The sequence below is a fragment of the Dermacentor albipictus genome, chromosome 6 (genome assembly GCF_038994185.2).
Source record: "Dermacentor albipictus isolate Rhodes 1998 colony chromosome 6, USDA_Dalb.pri_finalv2, whole genome shotgun sequence".
NCBI classification, from domain to species: Eukaryota; Metazoa; Arthropoda; class Arachnida; order Ixodida; family Ixodidae; genus Dermacentor; species Dermacentor albipictus.
In genome coordinates, this window is record NC_091826.1 from 49,535,234 (window position 1) to 49,556,617 (window position 21,384).

General features: G+C 47.8%; 2 protein-coding genes across 6 annotated transcripts in view; one reads left to right on the forward strand and one right to left on the reverse strand.

Moving 5' to 3' along the window:
• The window catches only part of LOC135918671 (tyrosyl-DNA phosphodiesterase 2-like), a 281,692-nt gene that overhangs the window by 243,018 nt on the left and 17,290 nt on the right, over window positions 1-21,384 (reverse strand). For 4 of the 5 annotated variants that reach the window (XR_011515160.1, XR_010569723.1, XR_010569721.1 and 1 more), the window contains exon 1: window positions 20,515-20,828. Coding sequence is in view for 1 of the 5 variants with exons in the window: in XM_065452319.1 (XP_065308391.1) it covers window positions 20,515-20,647 (133 nt within the window). In the remaining 4 variants the exon portion in view is untranslated. Of the gene's footprint in view, window positions 1-20,514; window positions 20,829-21,384 lie in introns of those variants that run through there. The other variant, XM_065452319.1, reaches the window with a different exon arrangement.
• On the forward strand, window positions 6,972-15,635 carry LOC135918670 (uncharacterized). The gene is made up of 3 exons (XM_065452318.2): window positions 6,972-7,261; window positions 11,230-13,079; window positions 15,071-15,635. The coding sequence occupies exons 2-3, from the start codon at window positions 12,214-12,216 to the stop codon at window positions 15,366-15,368; spliced, it is 1,164 nt and encodes a 387-aa protein (XP_065308390.1). The 5' UTR covers window positions 6,972-7,261; window positions 11,230-12,213; the 3' UTR covers window positions 15,369-15,635.

The window sequence follows — 21,384 nt, forward strand, 5'->3', positions numbered from 1 at the left end:
AAATTGAAGGTCTTATTTAGACTAAACAGAGCTAGCCCGAGGAGATGCTGTCTGGAACGCGGCTTCACCGGTGTACACTTCGTTCTCGCGGATTCAACGCCTTTCGTTTATCTGACGTCCGAGTGCCGCGGGTTAGGAGCGGTGTCGCGAAACAATAAATGTCGTGCACCACCGAGTGCCCCAGGGGGCTCACTCCATCTGGTCGTCTGGCTGGCAATTCGCGCCTCCTTCCACCTTGCGGCTCGAGAAGTTAGCGGGAAGGTGGGTGCGGGTTCAAACTGTCGGAAAGTTAATGAAACGTTGCGTAGGGACATCTGGCTCTACCGGCCAGCCGCCTTTCTCTTGCTGGCCTTACTCAATATCCATGATCCCTGCTGGGTGCGTGCAACATTTCGTCGTATCTGTGCGACAGGCTACGCTATAGACACGCGGCTGAACTCGCGCGTACCGATCATACACTGCGGCGAGCGCCTCCCCAATGGCTATAGAGTTAAATAAAGGGTCATTACATTGTGATGGTATCACTGCCGCTAGGAGTCGTCCAGCTATGTAATGGCGCCATTTCCATGTTGTGCGCCCTTGGCTCGATGAAGCTTCGGCTCCCAGGTTGATCAGTTTGATCGGGTTGTAACAGTTTGATCGCAGCGACGTTGTTGACAATGAAATGCTTTCCTTGTGTAAGGCGTTTCTCTCGAGCTTCGCTCTCTGCATCTGTGTGATGGTTGAGCGATGGCTTCGGGCACAGTCAAATACACGCGACGGAGATTATGGGCCCCAGTGGGCTCGAATCTTCGGACCTGTGTTGTTGACCCGTTCGCGCATAGTTGGAGACCAGGATAATGAAATTTCAGAAATATTGATATCTGACATCATACCAGTCAGTATTCGAATACGCGGCTGACAATGTAGTTTGTCGACGAGAGCTGCATACCATCGGCTCGCGTGCACGGGAAGCACAACTATCACGAAATACTATGACCGGCAATAAGTCAGGGACGTTGAGCTAGAACAGTGCGCAGGCTGTCGACTTCGCGCACGCACGCACGCACGCACACACACACAAACGCACACGCACGCACGCACGCACGCACACACGCACACACACACACAAACACACGCACACACGCACGCACACGCACGCACACGCACATACGCACACACACACACACACGCACGCACACACGCACACACGCGCACACGCGCACGCACACACACACACACACACACACACACACGCACGCACGCACGCACGCATAATTCTCGTGTCTCCATTTCTATGAGAAACACGTGCCTAAAAATAATACTTTTTTCGACACTGTAAACAACAGCACAAGCGTCGACAGCGTACTGGGCATGCGCAGGCTGGATCACGTAAAGCTAACGCTAACTTCTTCGGTTTGCTGCCTTCACGCTTCAGCAAAGCTTTCCAGTATTCCACTAAAGCTTTTCATTTCTTTTAACCCTTAAGAAACAACTGTGCAGTGCCATCAGATGAGGGGCAGTAGGGAAGTGAAAGTGGACAGGAGAAGATAGGGGATGATAGGTGGCAGACTCGACCAAACTCCTAAGCAGACAGGTGGCCGTCCTTAGCAAAGGCGCCAGCGTTGTAGGGCGTGCTCAAAAAGTGGCGATCGCCAGTTGCATTTACAAACTATCCAGAAGTGCGCACACGCCTAGCATGTCTATAAGTGCTATCTGGAAGAAATGTGCGTAATTCAAAATGTTTTTTCTACGGGAAAATTTTAAAGCCCTTAGACCAGTAGCCCGCCTTCCAAACCTTAAATCGCCATGTGTTGCACTTGTATATCTGTGTTAGGTCACACCCGGCTTGTCAGTAAAGGCTGTCATAACTGACTCGTATTCCGGAGTTCACCAGTAGACGTGCACGTATAAAAAAGCATCACAGTTTCACCATAAAGGCGAAGCAGTGACTGTCATAGCAACAGGTTCGAATATCACGCACGAAGTGGAAATACTCGTAGCTGTAATCTGGCAGTATGAATTACAGTGAACGTAAGCTTACTTTGTAAACGCCCGTGCTGTGGCGAGTGCAGACACATTAACAGAAAGGACTCGATGACCGTGAGAAGCATCTTTCAGAACTGCAAGGTCTTGTCGGCGTTGTCCCTTGTGTCGACGTCGCATTCCTGTAGTGCGACACGCTCACGGCGGTTACAATGTGTGTCTGCTTTGCGCTTTCGAGTGAGTGAGTGAGTGAGTGAGTGAGTGAGTGAGTGAGTGAGTGAGTGAGTGAGTGAGTGAGTGAGTGAGTGAGTGAGTGAGTGAGTGAGTGAGTGAGTGAGTGAGTGAGTGAGTGAGTGAGTGAGTGAGTGAGTGAGTGAGTGAGTGAGTGAGTGAGTGAGTGAGCGAGCGAGCGAGCGAGCGAGTGAGCGAGTGAGTGAGTGAGTGGGTGAGTGAGTGAGTGAGTGAGTGAGCGAGCGAGAGTGTGAGCGTCAACTTTATTATTTGAAGGGGTAAGGGTTGGGGAGGCTAAGCTACGTAGGCTACCAAGCTGTGCTTCACGATGGCGTCTTCAGTTCGTGCCAGGACCCGTGTTTGGATGTCTCGGTCGGTGCAGGAGAGAATGGCCTCCCATTGTTCGTCGGTGGACTGCCGGGCTTTGTCGCCGCTGTCGCCTAGCCTCGGCCTCGTGTTGCCCACAGCGCCTCCTACGGGCGCTTCTGGCGTTGAGCTCCACTGTGCTCCACTCACGCAGTTGCACGTTGTCTCTGCATCTGGGCCACGATGGAAGAAACGATGCGAACTAACGTAGTGGTCTTGGCGCGTATGCGGGCTCGCCTTGCTCCATTGCGACGAGCGTTTTTGCCGGAGCTTTTCGGCCGGAGTTCTGACAACACGCGGGAGCATGCTTGTGTGATTTGAGGGACGCAGTACGTCGCTTCGGGAAACCATGCACCTGCAGGGTACAATTCCAGCCACCGTACCGTGGCTACTGCGTGTGGGGAAACGATGGCATAAGGCGACAGGGTATGCATGGTGCTCATAGCTTGCGTAGGCTGTTTCGCAATTCTTTCCGGCGGGAAAATTTTTCTTACTTGAGGTTTTAGAATATGGCTGCTTCTGGGCACCAGTCTCTGTGACTGGAACACGAACGCGCCTAGACATCTTTCGTCACCTGTCGTTCAAATTCAGACGATAGGGAAGATCGCTCAGTTAGTGGAAGCAATGACCCTCAGGAAACATATGTAATACTAAAGAATTCATCCACTGTTTATGGGAGCAATGTTCTTCAGCAAGCATACATAAAAATGAGGAATTCAGCATTACTGGGTTTAATAATGGATTACGGCGACATATTGCACGGAGTGTTCATGAAACTCGACAAGCGTTTCAACGCGCAGGCTTGCACGCTGCAAATGCCTCGAAGTAGGCCACAGACGCAATAATAATAATAATAATAATAATAATAATAATAATAATAATAATAATAATAATAATAATAATAATAATAATAATAATAATAATAATAATAACCACATAACCGATAGGCACCCGTGGCCTAACAGTTAGCTGGTAGAGCTGTTGTGCTCATAGGTATCCTCGTTGAAATCCTGACATGTTGGACAATTTCCTTTATGTTTATTTGGTAGAGGAAAAATCTGTTTTAACAACTTATCCCTTTTTTTCCTTATCGAGTATATTTCAAACCTCTTTCATGGGCCCATTGCGGAGATTGTGCAGCTAAAAGAACCGGGCAACTAAAATTTTATCACTTTGAACTTTGAACTAACGTACTGTTTAACATATTTATTATTTAATAGTTTCAAAATATTTAAAATAAATAGCATCCGCTGCCACTGTCGCGTTTGTTACATTTGTTTTTGCGCTGTCATTCGAGAAATTCTGAGGAACAATCTTGTCAAGAATGTAAGATCTTGTATGACCAACTTTAGTGATAGGAACAGTATGGCTACATACCTCTCATATATAGCACAAATATCTAAATATCTTTGATGACCTGCTTTCTCTTTTGTGTATTGTTTGTGTATACTGAGTTAATGGAGAATACCTTAGTAACTTGCGATTCGCTGATGATATTGCCTTGCTTAGTAATTCAGGGGACCAATTGCAATGCATGCTCACTGATTTGGAGAGAAAAGCAGAAGGGTGTGTCTAAAAATTAATCTGCAGAAAACGAAAGTAATGTTTAACAGTCTCGATAGAGAACAGCAGTTTACGATAGGTAGCGAGGCACTGGAAGTGGTAAGGGAATACATCTACTTCGGGCAGGTAGTGACCGCGGATCCGGATCATGTGACAGAAATAACCAGAAGAATAAAAATGGGCTGGGGTGCGTTTGGCAGGCATTCTCAAATCATTAACAGCAGGTTGCCATTATCCCTCAATAGAAAAGTGTATAACAGCTGTGTCTTACCAGTACTCACGTACGGGGCAGAAACCTGGAGGCTTACGAAAAGGGTTCTACTTAAATTGAGAACGACATAACGAGCTATGGCAAGAAGAATGATGGGTGTAACGTTAAGGGATAAGAAAAGAGCAGATTGGGTGAGGGAACAAACGCGAGTTAAGGACATCTTAGTTGAAATCAAGAACAAGAAATGGGCATGGGCAGGACATGTAATGAGGAGGGAAGATAACCGATGGTCATTAAGGGTTACGGACTGGATTCCAAGGGAAGGGAAGCATAGCAGGGGGCGGCAGAATGTTAGGTGGGCGGATGAGATTAAGAAGTTTGCAGGGACGACATGGCCACAATTAGTAAATGACCGGGTGGAGAAGTATGGGAGAGGCCTTTGCCCTGCAGTGGGCGTAACCAGGCTGATGATGATGTTGTGTATACTGTCAAAACCAGCAAATAAGATAAAATAAATGTGCAGAGCCTCATGGTAACGCCGACAGCGTCCATATAATTGCGATCGCAACAAAGTATAGCTGGATGTGTTACATTGCCGACATCAAGGAATGTCTCCATCGATTTAGCACACTTTTTATTTTCAATCCTAAAATGTTTTCACTTTCAAAATAAGTAGTGCTACGAGGCTACGAAATTTGCCCGCATGTCTTGGGATCAGCTTGCGCAAGACAGTGGTTAGTATGGTCGGCGTGCCATGACGTGGTCGGCAAGAAAGGGTATCCAGTGACACAATATCGATCGGAGCCCGTAATGGACCTTGTAAAGTAATTCCCACTCACTATAAAATACCCCTCGCGTCTACTTCACAGAGCAAGAGGCGACACGGGGGCGGAAATGAGAAGACACAAGCGTGAGCTTCCAACTGACATATTTATTGGTGCGTACGACTTCTTTGCACACTACCCGTCGTGGTTGCTCAGTGGCTATGGTGTTAGGCTGCTGAGCACGAGGTCGCGGGATCGAATCCCGGCCACTGCGGCCGCATTTCGATGGGGGCGAAATGCGAAAACACCCGTGTACTTAGATTTAGGTGCACGTTAAAGAACCCCAGGTGGTCAAAATTTCCGGAGTCCCCCACTACGGCGTGCCTCATAATCAGAAAGTGGTTTTGGCACGTAAAACCCCATTTATTATTATTATTATTCTTTGCACACTCAAACACGAGATTACACGAAAAATGTTTACGCGAAACGAAAATTGAAAACGTCCCACAAAAACCTGATCGAGCACTGGCGTCCGCTGCGCGTGCTTCCTTCTTCGAAGAATCACATTTCTTTATGAGATGGGACTATCGATGGCCCTTTGACGAACACCGCTCCTATTAACATTCGTGCTGCTTCGCTAATAAACTACAAGCGTCTATTCGTTTCTCAACCCAGAAATCACAATGGTAAGCTCGAAGCGCCACACGTCTTCGTCCGCGTGTGGCTTTTGCTCTGTTTACACACACAAAAAAAGTACCACGATTAGGATACTCCCTAATGCGAAATGTGAGCGCAGCTCGATATGTCTGTTAATTTCCTGATATATTGAGGCAAAGAACTTGAGACTGAAAAATTGGAGGACGCTTAAGCTTCGCCTTTAAGAGTGGAACGCGACAGCGTTCCCGTCGACCCACCAAGGGGTGTAAGACAATGCGCTAAGGCGCAGCGATCACTTACGAGGCGCCCCGCATCGGACGCGGTGAGCGTCGAGCAACGCAGTGTTCGGCGCGGCAACGAAACGTGCGCCTGAGCAAACGGAACGAACCAAAAAACTCGGTGTCTCGGAGGGGGAAACGATCTACGCCAGCCGAACGTCGTGATCGGCACGGGCAGAGAGATAGATAGATAGTAATCTAAAGAAAGGATTGGCGCTTGATTCTGCAATCCGTGTGGGAGAACGGCGAAGGGTCGTCAGGGGAGAGGGAGTCGGGGCTGCGACGCGCCTGGCAGCGGTCCGCGCACAGCCACAATGCGCGCATGGCGCGCCACCTGTCGGGCAGTGCCATACATTGAGAGGAGTGGGTCTTCTGTGTTTGCCGCAAGATGGCTCTGCGTGTGCGGTAAGCACAGAAGACATATTGCGGAAACGTACTTCGCTACTCGTGTATATGCGACTTCTGTAAGTTACATGCTCATAATTACCAATATACACCGCAGTATAACTTTCTACGGCACGTTTCTAAGGCAACACCGCATTCACTAGAAGCGCTTTTGTACTGCTTTCAAGCATCGAACTCGTGGCTGAGTGGTAGCGTCTCCGTCTCACACTCAGGAGACCCTGGTTTGATTCCCACCCAGCCCATCTTCGAAGTTGCTTTTTATTTATAAAGTGCCTGCCATGATTTATTGCTAACAGCCAACGCCGCGGACGCCGACGCCGACACTGACGACACCGGCTTTTCTGCGACACGAGCTCCTTAACGCGATCGCGTTAAAATACCGCACCGAGTGGCAGTGGGCCACTGTCGCCAGTGCCTTCGCAGAGGAGGAGGGGGGGCGGCATTATGGGAACGCTTGCGTGGCGAGCCAAAGCAATGGGCGAACGGCATCAGAGCCAGCTGTGGAAGATTACGACGGCGAACGCCCGAGCAGTGGCGCGTTCAAGTGGTTACGCAGAGCGACGCCGACGCTCAACCCAGGACCTAAGAGCCGCGCTCTAAGAGGACAGTATTAGCACGGGAAATCGAAACGCGTGATCACCTAATTTTCTGTCCAATCGCTTGCAGTGGGTAGGAGCCCCATGCTCGACAGGAAACATCTCTTTAGGAGGGTTTGTGCTATTGCAGAAGGTATCATCATCAACACTGCCAGGAAGCAGAACATCGCCGCAGCTAGCCCTGAATGGTGGGACCTGGTTGGCCCGATCGTGGTAGCTGCCTTGGTGAGTAATGAATGCACTTTTCACTTAACATAGCTCAAATAGGTGTACTGCTTTAACTTTACCCGCATCAGAGGCGAGGCGTTGTTGTCAGGGTATTATTACTGTGGGAAACGTTTTTGTCTGTCTTGTCAAGCTATCCTGCAGTGGTAGTCTTAATGAACAGGCCACCTCTGGAATGCGAGAAAGAAGGTTGTTGGTGAAAAGATTGAAGGGAATATCAAAACAGGGTTGGCCCCACAACTACCGTGTATTTTACGCCACATTGCGTACTCCGTTTCACACACAGCCTGCAAAGCCGTGGACGCTAGCTAGCCATGCTTCTTGCAGTAGCTGCGTTCGAACAGCAGTCACACGCAATAGCTCTTTATTTACGGCCAGCATTAAGTGAAAAAAAAAGTTTATACCCTTTGAATTGAATGCGTAGTATGTTTTACAAGAGTTATTGCGTTGTCTCAGATCATTTCGCGTTTCGTTGTCTTCCTTTTCGGTGTTCCTTCTTTCTTTTATATTCCAGCCCGTCGAGGCGTTTCACGCGCCTCCAGGAGCTCGGCTCGTGCGAATACGTGCAAATCATTAACGCTCACCCTCGAAATTCCTGGAGTTGTACATTTAACCCCACGTTCAGAAGAGCATCTCGACTCGAAGCTCGTGCTTGACTTATTCTGATGGACGCCTGTCGTGAACGTGCCGAAGTAAACGCAGTGAGCGTCTTCGGCATGTTCACGCAGGCGCCATTCAAGTCAAGCACGCGGGCTTCAATTTACGATGCAGTTCTGAACACCGAGGTTAGACTGTCGAAGTTCTTGCTCGAAACGGGGTAGGCCCCACAACTACCATGTATTTTACGGCACATTGCGTACTCCATTTCACACACAGCCTGCAAAGCCGTGGATGCTAGCTAGCCATGCTTCTTGCAGTAGCTGCGTTCGAACAGCAATGATAAGGTTTTTCACGGCGTCGCACGCTGAGTATGAAACGGAGAACAGGTAGGTTCCTGTCCCGTCAATTTCTGATAAAATTAATATACTGTGCGCCCGATAGAGCAATCGAACCAGGCGTCGTCGAGTACAACCGCGCGGTGTCCTGACCATTAGCACGGCAGCCCTGGAACGCGAGCACAGCAGCGAGGCTGTGCCCTTATATAAGGCACCGACAGTAGGCATACTTGCCTCGTTCCAGAGCGAGGCGGGCTTTTGCGAAACAGGTTTTTCGCGCGTGCGTCCCGTGCCCCTTGATCGTCGTTGTTGCTCGGGACAGCTCGCGCTTCGGCAGAACGAAGCCACAGCTCATATGCGCTCGCCAGATTCCACTATGCAAACGCAAGGGTACGCCTATACACAACGGCGCATAGCAGCAAGTTGCCTATGGTGAGTGTAGGTGTGGCCGCTTCGGTTGTCCCCGTAGTACCTATAGGCGACCACTCAGTGATGGTGGGATGCTGCGAAGCGAGGACCTCCGCCAGTGCGCATGCTCGCTCAAGGACACCGAGGACCGCAGAGCGATGCGCGAACCACATGCGTTGCATTGGCAAGAGGACGTTTGGCACTTTGGAATTTCCCGCATTAATTTATCGATATATATATATATATATATATATATATATATATATATATATATATATATATATATATATGCGCTTATCGATTGACGCCGAAGCGACGCTTCTGAAAGACGTTCTTTCCTTTCGTCATCTTCATCGATTAAATTTCAGCTTCTAGGCTTTGAACCAAAAGCGATTTACTCTGCGTCAGAGCAGGACGCAGTGCTTGCGCTTCCAAGTAAACAACCTTTTCCCTGTGATATTCAGACTGTCCATGGGGCTTCACTTATTTTAGGCAAGACCGTTTGCTATGAAACAAACGCTGACAAACCCGCTAAAGTGGAATAATTTGGCGATGTTTTTTTTTTCTTTCGGAGCATTTCAACTGCCCTTAGTTGCCTACTGTAGAAAGATACAAAGGCTGTCCTGGTAAGCTGTGACTTAGGTTGGGGAAGCGGTATTTTTTGGCAGAAATATTTCACGCCCACGTGAACGAACGACTGATTGTGGTTCACAAAAAAAAAAGAACTATGGCAAATGAAGTAAAAACAACAGCAACAAAAATTACTCCTTCGGCGACATCTCCGTCTCTTCGCATAAATGTGAAACACACAGAATTTTATGAGACTACAACTGGACAAATTTGAATAATGGTTGTTGCATCTGAAACAGAAATGTAAATTATAGTGACTCCATCAAGAGCTAAAGCTTAACTTAGGGCATGGAAGTTTGTGGAAACGTTGTAGTAAATTGGTAGTCTTTACAAATATGGAAACGCGAAGTTAAGAAATCCTCAAACGTTCCCGAACATCGTGGTTCTGTAAATTGCGTTTGTTAGGTCGTCTGAAGCGGACAAATACAGGAACCTATGACGTAAAACTGTTACAATCTGTTTTTATTCCAATCTTTTGGCGCCAAGTTTACGTAACCGCCAACGCGAGCACCAGGCGGTGACTCGCCGCGGTGTATGGACAGCCCAGTCGAACACCTTCCTTGTTCAGAGAAGGTTACTTTTGTTATATTCCAAAAAGAATTGCATTACCTACATTGACAGGCTTTCCTGATCTCAAGAGGCAAGGAGCACGAAGCACTGTATAGAAGGTTTTGGTGGGGCCGAGCTAAAGCAGTGAAAGTAGATGACCGAATGTCTAAGGTGGTGCTGGCGTCAGCGACTGGACCGCTTTCCCTTGCTTAGATTTATGTGGCTGGTCGAAAATAGCGACGGCGTACAATGGAATGCCAAAACAAATGCCAATAAAAGAGATCCTCAGTGAAGAAAAGTTGGCAAAGAGACGCGAAAATTTTACTATGCGCAATTCGATCCATTTTCTCAGGCAGCTCAGAGTAGCCATGGTCGGAGAAATCGCGGGGCCGCCACCTTCGATTCCTATAAGAACGGAGCAACCTCCGGCTATTCTCAAAGGAAAATTCAGTTTTGTTCGGCATATGAATGCATCTTTAGTGCGCAGACGTCAGTTTGATGTGGTGGTTTTTCGCTGTATTGTGGCGTCGCGTGACAGGCGGGCTAAGTACACGCAGCCAGAAAGCTTTTCACCAATAGCTCGGGAGCTAATCTGTCCTTATTTCTGGTTAGAGTTTTGATCCCCCCAAGTCGCGGCTTACAGTCTTGATCGCTTACATTTTTGCAAGAGGGGCAATGGCGAACCCCTCTTGAAAAGCAGCTACCTCTGATGGTTTAGCTTAATGCTCGCTTCAACAATTGTTAGGTTGTGCAATGCCACAAGCAGCCATCGCCGCCTCTTTTTAAATTTTCTTGGGAGACACTTCAAGAGCTGTAACCTTTAGGTAAATAATAAAGTGGCAGGGTTCGGCAGGAGAACGCAAAACACGAGCAAAAAGATTTGCGTTCGGGGGTTCACAGATCAGTTTAGGCTACCAGAGGCTCGTTAAGCGTGTAACACCCAAACACAGTTCCCCACCAAGAAAAACTGGAACAAAGTGTTCAAAATTGATTCAAGGTTTTGAGAGTGCATTTGTAGAGAAAAGAACTATGAAATGTAATCGCATAGTAAATAATTATTCCGTTAAAGCATAATTCGACAATCCACAGTTGCTTCCACAATGTTAGGAGTGCAGCTATGCGCTTTGTGTCAAGTGTCCCTCGCTTCCATCAGCATTTCTAGGCATCAGAGATAGATCAGCACATGAAATATATTGGATGGTAAGTAATTATTAGCAGTTAAATTTAACCGCGAAAATGCTTTTTGCGTTCACTCGCAATCAGAATGCAGCCGCTGTGAACAGGCACCGAACCGCGACGTCACGAACGCAATATGGGAGGAGTTATTGCAGGGAGAAAACTGACATGTCTAAATTTTAAAATTTTGCTTAAAAGGGGGGGGGGGCAAGAACTTCCTAATTATCGGAATAATGTTTTCACCACTTCTTTATCATCATATATACGCAGTTGCTCTGGAAAAATCCGAAGCCTCCACGACAGTCCTGGGAGACATTGCTGGCTACCTGGGAGTGACCTGAGACAGTATTCAAGAGACTGGCATGCACACCGACACGATCGGGTCCGACGTTGACCTCACCGACCACTGCGTACCATGCACGGTAGCCGAAAACCAAACATGCCAGATCGCCGACAAGCTCTCCGCCTGGAACAGGCTTCTTCTGGCATCCAACTTTGAGCTGCGAGAACAGGCGGACATGTCTGGCCAGCTGTGCCTAGGGAATTTTACTGGTAATGTTCACTTACGTCAGCCGCCGCAGAACCAGGACCGTCTTCGATGGTTGCTCAGGACTCATCACTGCATTGGTTCCGTCGACCTCAAGCTCCACATTGTCACAAACCCCGACTTCTACGTACTGGAGGCTCTTCGACATAGTTCAGGGATCAAGACCGTGATACTATATATCCAGGGACGGAAAGCATTAAATGCCGCTTCTGCATTAATACCCAGCTTGACAAATAAAAGAAACACTTCACTGCGAGGCCGACTTATCGCGCGAGGATTCCTCGGAAGGCTTTGTAGCAGCACTGTCGGCGCTTCAGCGGGCTTCATCGTCCCTGGAGAGCCTACATCTAAACGAGTTTTTGATACAAGGGCAGGCGGCGGAGAATTTCGTCGGAGAATTCTTAAGCAAATCCGCGCTCAAAGAACTAGTGTTGCAGAGGGTCGCATTCGAATGCGAGTCCTACCCACACGCCTTACGCGAATACATTGGCACGACTACGTTTCTAAATGCAGTGACTCTTGACATGGTGGTGAATAAGGTAACCCAAACGGCTATTCTTGAAGGCGTGCTGAAAAACAAAAGTATCGAGAAGCTCTCCATGTACGTGTTGCTGTTGTACGTGTTGTAGTTGGTTGCTGGGGTGATCAGCAGAAATCGGGTAATACGCAACTTGACCTTATCGACCTTGGTTCGACACGTGCCTGAAATGCACGATGTTTGCGACCGCTGGCTCCGCGCTGTCATTCAAAATGATACGCTGGAAGAAGTGGGCCTTCCACTGCAGATATTCCACCCATCACAATGGGCCACATTTATCATGGCGCTGCCGCAAAATGGAAATCTAAAGAAGGTCCACATCGACGCAGGGTTCAACGCTGAACTGCTACGACCAGCTTGCTCGATGCTCATGACAACTGGCTCCGACAAAAGAGTTTCTATCGGAACCTACGAGTATAGAGAAGACGTGGACTTGATACGCTGCAAAGCATTCCGGGCAATACATTTCTCCGCGTTGGAACCGGGCGACTATTTGGGTGTCGCTTTGCAACTACTTCCAAGCTGTGAGCACGTGACGATGTTGAGCATCCGCGTAGACATCGGCAACCGGAGGCTCTTTTTGCCACTGGCCGAATACTTAAAACGCACAACTGTGCTGCGAGAGCTCGAATTGATTGTTTCGTATGACCTCCAACTGGTCGAGGCCCACGGCGCCAATCCGGGGTGGTCGGTCGTGCTAGAATCCCTCTCTCGAAACAAAAGCTTGAGGAAGCTGACGCTTTATCATCAATGCCTGACCAGTCGAGACATGGAGGGCTTGGCGGATGTACTTAAACGAAGCCGGAGCATCAGCTCGGTCGTCCTTGCGAACGAGACCGCGGGAGACACCACCGCCTTTGTGCGACGACTGTCGAAGGGCATTGCGGACAACTGCACGTTGTTGAAAGTGGATTGCTTGGCTCACGTCGAAGCCGAGGCCGCAGGTGACTGTCTGGCTGTGCGAGAGGCGACGCTGCGAAACTCGGGTCTCGTCGCACGAGCTGCTCGAATAAAGAAGGCTTCAGATTACGACAGGTACGTATATTAGGCAAAAGACGTGGCGCTTTGCGTTAGAAGCTGTGTCGCTCTCTTCTCAATGCGTTAGAATCGCTTCTGTTTTCTCTCAGCCACATCTTCTGAATTTGCCACCTTGCTTAGGCAAATAGCGCTCACAACGTGGCCTGCATACGGTGCCCATTAGGAAAGAAATAATTTAGCTACACTGTAGGCACTAAAAAAATGCAGCGCTTTAGTAAACGATATACCGTTCAAAGGCAGCTGAAGCAGAGACCCTTCGAGAAGTACCGCTAAAGACACGTACAAAAGTTAAATTTTGAAAGGTACATATGAGATTATTGGGTAAACCATTCAATTTTTGCCGCTCCGGGTATTACCGAGGGTCAGAGTTACACATGAAAACGATGGAAAACTTAGGCAACGCAGTGTTTGGGAGAGTAACCTGCGCCAAGTAATAATACCGTGTCATGACGTGTTCAGACCAATATATAAAAGCTGTGTGATAGATAGAGCTATCGTTTAAGTGCGATCGCATCAACATGGTCATCATGATGAGTTCTTCATGATTGTTTCTTTTTTTCCTATTTGCTTTTTCCAGTATTTCATGCAAAACGTTTTAGGTCCAAAGGGGAGTAATTTTCCTTCAGTCACAAGAATTTTTCCTATGTTCATAGGACAAACTTATTTCTAGTATGTTCAGCAGTTATCTAATAGCTGTTTTGCGTTCTACACGCACTTGAACTAAGGAGCTGAATTTGGCTTCGAGCTAAATCTTCCTTTAAGGAATGTTTATCAGCGAAATTATTCGCGTACATGCGGTTGTCGTTTTCCTTTCAAAGACCTCTGCGCAATCGGCCTGCTTTGAATTTCAAACAAGGGTAACGAAATTTGGGCACTCATTTGAAGCACTGCTTCCAAAATATTGTCGCCATGCAGGGTTTCCTTGCAGACGTATGTTCAATTTTCTGTCGATGAAAATCTATTTACCGTGAAAATTTTGAGTACGTTGATTGTTTGCGTCTCACCTGCGTGTATTCATTCTGTGTACACTCTATGCCCGCGAAGTGAAAGTGTATACTTATTATGAGAAGTCCTGCGGAACTCTTTGCACAGGCATTTACAGTACACAAGGTGCCGCAGGTACAAAATAGCATCCTGGAAGATCGATCTTGAAGAGCGTAGTAGCTTAAGTCAGATACAAAAGTGATGGTACTTGTTTGTTGATTATCATTGCGGTCGTTTTCTCTCGGAGCGTTCTTTTTTCCTTATTTGCGAAAAACGGGGCCCCATAAGAACGTTTAAAAAAGTAAGTTAGTGTATTTCCGATGAGAATGGGCAATTCTGGCGACAGTTGCAACATCGCTTCAACAGTACTCACATTTGAGCCTGCTTTCAGAAGTAACGGGACATAAGTAACGCGCTGAGGAATGAGCCTAGTGCTATTTTTTTTGCTCCAAAGTTTCATCCGTTATAAATGGGAAATTCTTCCTTAGTTTCACTGCATGGTGAATGGATTCCGCCAGTGATCAGTAGTTCCACATGCCCTCGTTAGCCATTTCTGTGGCATGTCTCCAGACTTTCTTTCATGATAACTTCTAATCATCCACCCCATACGTCAGAGCTTCCTCCAGGTACCATTTTTCTCACTGTAAAAGACTACTGGATATCTATCTATTCTACGCGTGACACGACCGGCCCAAACCCCACACTTTTTCCTGCTCGAGCCAGCTGTAATATCAGCCACCCGCTTTTGTTCTTTTATGGACACGCCCGTCTTCTCGCTCAGCAGTGCGGCATTTTTTTATGCCATCGAAAGTTGACCTGCCTATAGCTTTCTTTTTTCCATCATCCGAGCCTCGGCTTCACAACTGAACCCTCGCAATATGCACCGAATGCAAGCGGTGCGCAATCTACCGGTAACATCCCGTAGATTAACTTAAAGCCGTATACACCACGCTACACCATGCAAAAATTTCAGTTACTCCAAAGGCAGCACTGGTCACGTGCAGGTACGTCACCGGAGCACTGGAGCGAGTTTCCCGGTATCCTGCCCTTCTGGACGAGGTTGCCATGGAGGCCCGTATCGACAAAGCAGAGCTCACAGTCTTGGTGCGAGACCGCCTGAAAAGAACCGAAAGCATGGACGGATTTATGCGGGCCGCCGGAGTGGTCAGGGAGCGAGTCGTTTGCCTCCCATCGCCGAGCGACGACCGCATGCAGCTGGATGACCTGATCGAGGACTGCTGGAGGCACGTGCGACGATACCTCGTGATTGACGATGTCAAGGACAGCATTTGCAGGATGTGAAACCGCTGGGCTGTGAAAAACTTTGTCAAGGACCCAGAGAACCGTTGCCTACTGTAGCTTCTGACAAAACTAGTATTGGGCACCGCGTATATGAATATTGATAATTTTCAAAATTTTATTTCTATTACAATAGACAGCAGGCACGAAGAATATGTAGCTGTGCCCTGCCTGAATTTCCCCTTTACTAGGAGTTTGGTACAGATTCCATAGCAAATGTACATTTGAAACAAGTACAAGGTTTCAGAAATAACAAAGTTGGAACACTTTTCTGCTGGTGTGGAGTTCATTTTCATCATTGCCAAGACTTCGGGGATTGCGTTTCTTCACTTAGTTGCGGTGACAAAGCTAAGCATGTTTCCAGCCTTTGAGGTCGCTTCACTTAGATGTCATATCAGAACTGCTTGTCCTCCGAAGATGCTGGTACAGCAGGGGGGCCGCCAAGCAGTTTCTCTGTCCGGCACTGAGTGGACTAGGGGATCACAACGTTAGTGTGTGCAGGCAATGGAAGTGGGCGTGTGGAATTAGCCACTCGGAGAGCGAAACAGTGCATGATAAATTTTTATGCTTCTCGCCACCAACCTTTTGGCTGGCAGGTCTTGCCGAAGATCCCCAACATGAGGTTTGCCTATACTACTGTTGTTCACAAAATTGCCGCTTTACACGCCACCTAGTTCAAGCTGCAATCACTCCCGGGAGGCGATGCAAAGTGGCTGGCTTGACCTCCGGGGAAGGGAGAGGGGCGTGAGTACGTCCGCCCCGCCGCTAACGCCACCAAACTTGCCCGATAGTCGATTGTTTCATCGTCGGACACGCAAGTACTGTCCACATCCCCACCTTGCGATGATTGCCTCTCAGTAAGAAAACAAAATCAGGAAGGCTTTGCGTTTTTCTGCTTGCTCGCACCGAAAGCGTCTCCAACCCCGAAAAATGTCAAGGCTCAATTACGCCATTAAAATGTCATATATGCCATTAAATGTATCAACACCTTATCTAAATGAACTGCTGCAGGCTTAGATACTTCACATGGGCTTTTTATCGCGCCAAGAAAAATAATGTTTTAAGATTTGTCTTCGGTGCTTTTGGAGTGGTTTGTTACAAACGCTCTGCTCTGCAGACCCGTACTGTTTCCATGCTTTGAATACGCATCAATCCTGCACACCAAAATACAACCTGGGGCGCCCCGTTGCAATCACTGCTATGTTTTAACTCGCAGCTCTTAGGCGACCATTTCTGCTGCGAGTGTTGGCGTTGTCCCTCGTAACCGAGTAAACGGGCACAGCGAAAGATGAAAGCGAACGCGGAGTGCAGCGGGAGCCGAAAGTCTGCCACAGCGAAGAGAGCGCGAGGAGCAAAGTGGGCAAGGGTGCAGCGGAACCATGAGGCGCAAAGGGGAGGAGACAGTGTTAGAAATAAAGCGTAGTGCCGTGCAAGACGAGCTTTGTGCCGACGGCGGCTACGAGATGGCGCCTGAGTAGCGCGCGCTGTCTGTATGGAAACAAAGCGCTGAATGAGCGGAGCTCTGTCTGCGGTGGCTGCTGTTAATCGTGCCCACGCGTTGCCCACGCGCCGCCTCTCACCATCTGCCGATTAGCGAGGCAGTCGCGCCGCACATCTCTTCGTTTGCAATGAGCCGCACGATACGTTTCGTCCGTGCCAGCCATTATATCTCGAAATGAAAATGCGTATGCAGCTACGGTCTAATTTCGCATTCGGGAGTATTGTAATGGTCGGCGAATATTTTAGTATCGCTGTGGAAGGCACTTTGCAATCGTGCATGGGCGCTAAAAGGTAGAACTATTATAACCTCTTCCTATTCTACTTCCGTTGTCGGGCTTCTGAAATCGGTCAAACAAATTTTGGCTGCGCCTATAATTTACGTATCTGTCACATAACGTCACGGTAACCGCGGACAGTCGAAACCTCAGAATGACGTGTACACGCTCATTATGCACAATGAAGCCGATGAAACGACGAAAGACAGATATTGTGCCATACTGGATTTTATTGCGTATAAAAGAAAAAAAAGGACAACCATTCAACTCTGTGACGATGGAATGGCAGCGAGAGCTGACGACAGTCAAAGATCTCAAACGAAAAGCAAAGTGCCTCTTGTGCGTTCAGTTTCGGCAGAGGCTCCGGAATCCGAGGGCACATCCGTTCGTGGTCGAGAACTGGGGCACCACACCTCACAGCAGAGGTGTGGTGCGCGTCCTTTTCTTGCGCGTCCCGCACACTTTGAAATCGGCCACGTAGCCGGGAACGTCTCGTGACGTACGAGGCAGTACTTGTAGCGCACGGTCCCGATTAGTCACGTCTCGTACATTTCCGATCCTCCTCAGGTCAATCTTGAACCGCAGAGGGTCGCACGCTCTGCAACTAAATCCATAATGTTTATCCAGAAAGTCTCCTCGCAACTTGGCATATGCGCCTTTGTAGTATTTCACTCCACCCGGTACCTCTGCCGCCATATTGCGTTGCGAGTCTGGCGTCGTTGCTCGTTCGGAGGTGCCCGGGTAGGCGATCGTCATTTTCGTTCAGCATCCCGGGAACGTTCTTCGTCGGTGGCCGTTTTGTGCCGGCGCTGTTTGCATTCTCTTGGCTATTCCCTCCGGCGCTCCTCGTACGCATGTTGTTCTTCGGGTGTACGAACTATACGTGTCCGCCCCATGGATAACGCCACCCCCTTAATCAGTGGCTCATACCCTCATAGACCCGCACTGCTGATGGCGACGAGACTGGCGGTAGAATTTGCAGGGGGAAATCTAGGCAATGGTTCACTTAGCAGTTAGGTGACGCTGATTCGACTTAACGATATTGAAAAGATTCTTTCCGAACATTGAAACGACCTAATGGAGCCCAAATAGGGAATTACCGAGTGACTATTTTTTTTTCTATTACGTAATATACACCATTTAGGAAACCATCACAGGAGCCGGTGTATGCATGATTTCGTCTCCAGTAATTTATTATCACGTGAGCTCCATCATCACACAGTTTCCGATATCGAGATTCACTCTACCGGGGGTGGAAAACCTTCGAGTGTGGCAAGTCATGTTTCACCGACGTCGAAGTGTTAACGTGAAGCTCGAAAGTGCGGGCGACAACAGACTCGTCTATCGTCTACTCAATTTCACAAGGGAGCCTACGTTGGTCGACGCCACGGTTGGGTGGGAGGCGCGTACATGCGTCTCCATGCCGCGTTTCATAAAATGCACGTGCAGTCGTCGAAATGCCGTCGCATCAGAGTCCTCAACATCGCACTATTTTGCTCTCCAGAGAGACGTTTTCAGGATGGCTAGCGTGATGAGCTACTTTCTATTTGAGAACCCTGAAAAAACATTGCTAGGTTTCTACCTGCCAAAACTACAATATCACTATGAGGCACGCAGTAGTTGCATACTCCGGGTTACTTTCGGCCACCTGGGGTTTAACGCACACTGAATGCACTGTGCACAGGCGTATTTACATTTCGACCCCACTGATATGAGGTCGCCGAGGCCGGGATTTGATGCCCCTTTGGACATTGCGACACCATGGTGGATTTCATTTCAGGACACTGAAATTGAAATAAACTACCTTTTAGCAGTTTGCAGTCAGTAACACTTCATGAAAGCGTCCATCGTAATACTTCGCGAAAGCGTCCATCATAAACATGCAAAGCTCATGCTATAGAAAATCGCGCGTTTTAGGATAGTTTCCATGCTCTATTAAAGCACGCGTTTCCTTCCGGTGTAGTAGATTCATCAAGCACGTGACCATAAGTTTGGGGCCGCATGCTCCCTGTTGTTAGAACCCAAATGTACGCACGCTAACGAAGCTTTCCTAGAAGCCCATGCGTTCTGAAAAGGGCAGTTCATCAACGTTCTGTACGTCTTAGCACCAACTGTGCGAGTAGGGAACACTTCCGGTGCAAAAGAAAGTGACGCCATATCCGGTGAAAAAATAATTGATGTCACATTTGTTATTGACTTGAAATTCGGTTGTTTTTTCTACGGTTGCTATTCGGGCGGTATTTTTAAACATTCTGCAACTCGACACGACCTTGGTGCGAACTAGGCACTAAGAATTTTAAGCTCCACTCGATGGGTATTTTAAGTCGATGCCGGCTTTTTAAATCTAAAGCTTTACGAAATTGGGAATCATGTAAAATTTCAGAGAACTTATATGTACATGTATTTCTGCTCCGCCTTGGTTTCGCTGCGAGAATTAGTACTCTGCGTGTTCGTTATTTTGGCCAATTACCATGGTCCTGAAATACTATTTTTTTACAGCACGATAAGCACAGCTGGCCAAGTATACCCTATGTATCCGCATTATTTCATTGTTTCTCAGGTAAGGACCACGCGATGCTTCACATTGCTATTAGTATGCGTTGAAACGAAATAATTTCCTTTTTATGCCCGAATTTTAGTCAACAGTGAATTTTTATTGGCTGAAAATCAGGAAAGAAGAATTATACTTTGTTTAACACAGGTCACACCAACTATGGCGACGAAAAAGGTATGCGTCAGCACAAGGCGCTGCCGAAATCCTTGCGCATAACCATCACAGTGCGTGATGCACATATTGATGCGCAACTCCTTCAGTATTAGCGTGACTATAGCGAACCTACGAAGATACCGTAATTTACCTTAACAGCGAGAATATAAATATAGTTCTTCCTCAAACATCAGAGGCTAATTTTTGCTTCGCTTATACCTCATAAGAACTGAAAGCAGCCCAAAGTGTGGGTATGTATCTGTCATAAATATATGCTCTCTTTATTTTTTTTACCGGCAGACAGGTGAGAGCGGCCTAGATTTACGCTTAGGGTGGATGCATACTCCGGGTGACACAGTTTTACGGTTTTTCAAAAGGAGTGATGTCGGTTTCGAGCTACTTAAAGCACTTCATGTTTTAGCATTATTTCACGTCGCAGGAACGACGCGTCTGCCTGAACCTTGGCACAGACGTAACTTAGTAACCAATCTGGCGTTGTCCATAGCGTGTAGCCTGTTGTGCGTTTGAAAATGCTGTGATGGAAAGTAACACGGCGGCTGCGACAAATCAATCAATCAATCAATCAATCAATCAATCAATCAATCAATCAATCAATCAATCAATCAATCGCATGAGACGTGTGATGAGAAAAGAACGAAATATTTACGAGTGAGCTGAAGTCTAACTTGCTTGTGGGCAAACGAGTCTCCTGGTCGCAAGCCTCCTGTAACCTGGGTAGCCTCAGGTGCAGCTCGGGTGCCCAGTCGCAGCAGGCAGTTACAGCAGTTGCACGAGGACCGCTGAAGTTCGACACATGTCCGGTGTTTTTTACTCATTTCACGCGAAAACGATTCACTCAGCACTTTGAACCACGATGCCAGACACCTGACACCGCGCAAAATTCACACCACCGAAATTCGTAGCACTAAAGGAGGAACCAGCACCAAAACAACCGATGGGGGGCGTGTTCTAATTGTACTAGGTCAACTTTACAAGAGTGCCTTTACCGCACGGCATGACCGCCCTTGTTTTTCTACCAGGGGCGCTAACAAAAAATATATTTTTTTCATAAAAAAATAAATTTCGCTGGTCTGGCCTTTGCTCATCGCATATATATTTAAAAATAATTAAGGCTTAAATTTTGTTTGACACACAAAACAAGCAAAGTTTTTCATGTCTCTATTTCAAAAGATGTTTTTATCAATAGTGTTTGTCCCCAACTCCCCTAGTAGCGCTTCAATCGCAACTACCATAAGCAGTGCCCTTGATATCGCTCACAACTGCTTCTGGACATGTTGTCGTCATAAGCTACGCGACCACGTGATTGGACGTCGCTTGTTATCGCTCGCGCGATACCGTCACACGTTCGATAAGCAGCGACGCCATCATGTGTGCGCACGACATTGATTGCAGTAGCGGAATACGGAAGGCCGGCTTGTATTCTTTTTCAAGGGATGGGGGGGGGGGGGGGGGGGGGGCGGTGTGCCCGAAACATTCGAGGAGTTAATATGCAGGGATGCTGTATTGTGTCCGCGTT

Bases quoted from the DNA above. Each gene is read 5' to 3' on its own strand.
- LOC135918670 (XM_065452318.2), top strand. From the start codon at position 12,214: ATGCACGATGTTTGCGACCGCTGGCTCCGCGCTGTCATTCAAAATGAT. The intron at 13,080-15,070 runs GTACGTATATTA...GGTCACGTGCAG, and splicing joins AAGGCTTCAGATTACGACAG to GTACGTCACCGGAGCACTGG.